This window comes from Capsicum annuum, chromosome 4, assembly GCF_002878395.1.
Source record: "Capsicum annuum cultivar UCD-10X-F1 chromosome 4, UCD10Xv1.1, whole genome shotgun sequence".
Classification (NCBI taxonomy): domain Eukaryota; kingdom Viridiplantae; phylum Streptophyta; class Magnoliopsida; order Solanales; family Solanaceae; genus Capsicum; species Capsicum annuum.
This window is the reverse complement of record NC_061114.1, coordinates 220,480,735-220,485,877: the sequence shown is the minus strand read 5'-3', so window position 1 is coordinate 220,485,877 and position 5,143 is coordinate 220,480,735. Positions and strand designations below refer to the sequence as shown.

The 5,143-nt window shown below is 30.3% G+C and overlaps 1 protein-coding gene across 1 annotated transcript; it reads right to left on the bottom strand.

Moving 5' to 3' along the window:
- Positions 1–1,677: 1,677 nt before the first annotated feature.
- LOC124897762 lies at positions 1,678–2,800 on the bottom strand. The gene has a single exon (XM_047411126.1). The coding sequence runs from the start codon at positions 2,694–2,696 to the stop codon at positions 1,938–1,940; it is 759 nt and encodes a 252-aa protein (XP_047267082.1). The 5' UTR covers positions 2,697–2,800; the 3' UTR covers positions 1,678–1,937.
- Positions 2,801–5,143: the final 2,343 nt, after the last annotated feature.

Sequence of the window (5,143 nt, the reverse complement as noted above, 5' to 3'; positions counted from 1 at the left end):
TACTCCACTACTAAGGATGTATGATTTCACACGTGGTAGCGGTGGGATTACTCCATTCTTAATCAGAGGTCTCGGGTTCGAGCTCGGTTATAGAGAAATTTTTGTTGGGAGTGCCCCAGAATAGGTCCTACAATGCGTGATTCGGATTAGTCGGGGCTTTAATGCGGGTACCGAACATCGGGTGGAAAACCAGAAAAGGTATGATTTTTTCAAAACTGTGTTAACAACAATAACGTATTGAGTGTAATTTCATAAGTGAAGTTCGGGAAAGGTGAAGTGTACGCAAACCTCACCCTATCTTTGTCGGATAGAGAGATTGTTTCTGATGGATCCTCAACTGAAGAAAATAGTTTTTAAGAACATGATTTGTCAAATCTGCCTAGTTTAAATATATTATAATCCTCTGATAAGCACACTAGTTATTTTTATTCAACATTTTGGATAGCTTCAATGGAGTAATTCAAAGAAACATGGCTGATTTTCTGATCTAAAATGGCAATCACATTGTTTAAGGAATTTTTTAATGTTCGCGTAATTAATATTCTATCATGGCTAGTGGACTTTGTGGTGAAGTGGTGAGAACACTTCACCCATAATCAGAAATCTCAAATTCAAGCTTTGTGTATCGAGAAAATACAGGACATCAGATGAGAAATAAAATAAAAAAGAGCGGGATGTTCTTTTATTTTATACTAAACAAGTCTATGATTAGTCGTATTTTTAAAATGAAATCTACAAAAGAGTTACTGAAATTACCAAGCATTGGTATTTTGTCAACTTTTATGTGTGCTAAAATTTTTGGAGGATCGTTTACTTGTAGCAAGAGCGTGAAAAATTGACCGTTGCTTATTTAAAAAAAGGTTGTTAATCTTTTTAGATATAAAAAGATGTGATGTTGTAGAGAAGTGTGAGTATGTTTTGTTAGCTTTCTTCATTCCCTCTAATAAAAAAAATAATAGTTCTTCCTTACTTTTGTATTTAATCTCTTTTATCTTATCAAGTTCATCATAGCTTGTGATTGTGAATTACAATAATCAGATAGTGTATTACTTTATCATTTGAGACATAAAGGTTGAAATCAAAATATTCCAATATTTATGTAACTTTCAGTAGTGTCTTCATTAAAGGATCGAGGGGATTCAAATAAATATCAAAATGACATGATGTTCCATGGAGGATCCAAAAACTTTATGTCATGAATGCTTGATTAGCTTAAAAATGCTTTTTAAGATTGGTGCTCAGTCGATCTTAAAAAGTCTTGAAAACAGCCTCTGGCAGGACTGCGTACAATACACTCTTCTGGTGAGGTCTTTCTCCAGACACCGCGCATAGCGGTAGTTTTAGTGCATCAGGTTGCCCTTTTTTGCCCAGTCAATATACTTGTATTTTAATATAGAAATATAATATCAGGAATGGTTATTTTTTTTTTTATTTCTCACTCGATGTCTGGTATCTTGTGTTGGAGCCCCGACTAATTCGAATTGTGCATTGTAAGGCCCAGGATCCATAACAGGCCCATTCTGGGGCAGTAATGAAAATTGTAAAATAACAGGATCCATGTTCGAACAGAAAGAAAAATCAATAAAATAATTGTTGGTGTGCGCATGCTGATTGGAACACCATCGTTACGAAAACCAATGGTAAACAACTCTAATTAGGACATGAAGAATCAGCTCAAACAAGAAAAGAAGAAAAATTATGATTTCATTTGAACTCTAAAGTACAACAGTACAATAGAATTCTGTTGAACCATCATAACTTGTTAACAAACATAGTTCTAAACTTCTAATTTACAAAAAACATGTCAATAGAGTGACTAAACTTCTAGTTCAACTCAAACATGACACAACATGTACAAATTAAGCAAAACAATTTACAATGCAAAAAGTCAAACAGAATTTTCAAGAAGAGAATTCACATGATCAAGATTTTTCCCATTATGACCAGCTTTTTCTATGTTCATCTTTACCACTCGGTCCATTCATAACACTAGTTGGAGAAATTGGTTCTTCAGTAGCAACACTTTTTTCACTAAATCTTCTCATATATTCCATTTTCTTGTTTGATTTTCTTGTATTTGTAGTTGATCTTGATCTTGAATTTCCCCCTGTAATTGTAGGAATTAAGTACCATCCAATTGAAGTACACATTATTGCAAATGACTTACCATAAATAGCCAAAAATACCAATATCAATATTATAGTCAATGGCAAATAAAACATTGGCCTCTTCAAACTTTTCCACTGTATCAACTTCCAAGAAACACTCTTCTTTATCGGCCTTTCCTCGGACTTAGCTTTCCCTTGTTGACATTCTTCGTATGTTTCATGAGTCAGTTCCCTTATCGGGGACTCTCCTTTTTCCTCTGGATAATTTTTTGGTGACGACTTTTTGTCCTTCATCTTGACAATAATGGGCTTAGCATCGTTAGCATTCGAAAAAACGAAACGTACGAAAGATATATCATCAGGGGCAATTTCGGAATAAATCCTTTGTTTTTTATTTTCAAGATCAGCCAAAAGTGCAGAGAATTTATCAAGGCCTCTATCTGAATAAGGATTATTTTTATTGCTAGACCTTGTTCTTGATAAACACTTCTTTGGTTTTTTGAGAGTTGAACATGGGCTTAATATTTCTATATCATCTTCATCATCTTGATTATGATGAAAAGATCCACAAATAAATGGATTAACCATACTGAATAATAATAATAATACAAATTTGGAATTTCTTTTTTGGGAGATGGAGAATATGGATGTTGTTTTTATGTGTTTCAAAGGAAAAATAAGGGGTGAAATGAGCTTATTTAAAGTTTTGTTTGGAAGGGCCAATATAAGTGGGGATTTTATGGAATGGTCAAATCAAAAATAGGTGACTTGAATTATTTTTTATTTTATTTTATTTTATTTTAAATTGTTTAAGTCTATAGAAGCTTCTTTCAGTACATCGATGATGTTTGACTTTACTAATAGTACTTGTCTTGAGAAAGAGGTAATAATATAAAAGGAAATTATATTATATGGAATGTTAAACAAAATTAGAATTGGTCCAGATCTGTAATATTGATATTATATACTATCATGTATTACTCTGAGGTGGAGTCAGAATCTAAAATTTATCAAATTGAAATTTTTATTTATTTTAAGTTAATAATTTCTTAAGAAAAAAATAAAAAATTTGAAGTTAAAAATTTCAGTAGCTCAATTAATTGTCTATTTAAACTTCTACTTAACGCTAAGAGTTTGATTTCTGATTTTATCTTATTTTTCCTTTTTTCTACCCCCATTTTTTCAAGAAAAGAAATCCTGTAAGTTATTATTTTAATTCTTTTTCTCCCTCTTGAAGTTCTTATAATTCAACAAGGAGGACAAAAAGAATGGAATTCTCGATCGTGGTAGACCTACAATATTGGATCTTATATTTATGTTAATAAAACTTGCTAAATATATATAAATAAGAATGGAATTTTCGATCGAGGTAGAGCAGCAATATTAGATACTGATTCAAATAAATTTAATAATATTCATTTTGATCTTATATTTATATTAATAAAATTTATTAAATATATATAAATATTTAATTGTGAATAACTAAAACAAACTATAAATTTAATAAAATTAAAAATTCATAAACTCGAAATTTAGACTCTTCTCTTCTCACTCCAATAGTAATGAAAGATTCCCGTTGATATTTCTAGACTATACGTTTGATGATCCAAAAATTATTTTTCTAGATTAAATCTTCTTCTACTTTTTAAATTTTTTTTAAACTTTTATTTTTAATTATTTCAAATCAACCCCAGCTTCTTGCATAGTTATCCTTCATTTTATTGAATCGTCATACAAAACCTTAACTGGTGATTATAGGAATTGTCTTTCAACACAAAGCCAAATTAACTGTTCATAAATAATTAGATAAGTCTAGAGGAAAGAAAAACCAGAAAAATAATCTGCTTATGACATCTAAAGAAAAACATTTTGGTTCAAGTAATCAATTTTAACAGTCATAAAATTAATATTTTTAGGCAAAGAATTTAATGTTGCTTCTGGATAGTACTTCCTATAATCACCTATCCAAAGTAGTACAGCCATAGGTGTGGAGAGCCTAAAATGGTAGTAAGTACCAATTATGGAATTATTATTTTTTTTCCATATAGTTAGTTTTAGATTACTTGACTCTCATATTAAAAAATAGTTATTTTAATTATTTTTTTTAAAAAAAAAACACAACCTCGGTAACTTTTTCTGCCCTTAGCATTAACACTTTGTGTTGAGCACTATGTGGTAATCTGTTCACTATGCAATAACGCAACCCACACAAGAAATGTAAACCAAACTAGACAAGCCTCACGCGATGAGCTCATGGCTAACGACATACGAAAGCTCCATGGGAAACCCACCTCTCCACCACTCAACAATACCCTTACGAGCTAGTTGTTTCAATTTATTATTGGTCCAATTTACAAAATTGAAATAATTTTCTTATAATTTTTTTTCTACTCTTGATATTAAATAATTAGTACATAAAATAGTAGTAGTTAAATTCAGAATGTCCAAAAATCATTAATAAAATTAATTTAGCAAATTACACATTTAATAAAAAAAAAAATTTAAGACATTAAATCAACAAAAATCAAGTAAAATAAAATGAAAGCTAGAGTATATTTCCATAATAATTCGTGGCAAACACAACTATGTTGGGTTCTGTTCCATGACACTACATTGTGGTGGAATTAGGTTAGTTATAAAAATGGAAAAGGGTCAGAAATATCGTTCAAGTATTGAAATTGGTTCAATAATTACTATTGAAGGGTATTATTGACAGGTTAGAAATACCCTTCAACTATTCTAACTCTTCCTCAATATTATTAAACCAATTTTAATAAGGATATTTCTGATCCTTTTCCGTTATAAAAATAAAATTACTATTTTTGTAGTTCTAATTAGACCCAGGCCTCTTTATCCACCAGTCAACTAAAAGCCATGAGCTCAACAAGAAAAATCTTCTTTCTTACCGGATTCTTTTTTAGCTCCAGGAAAAAAACATCATTTCCACCTCATACTATATAAGAAAAATTTAAATCACACCTAAATTATATAAGTAACCTATTACACACCTTAACTATATAAAAGTGATATTATTA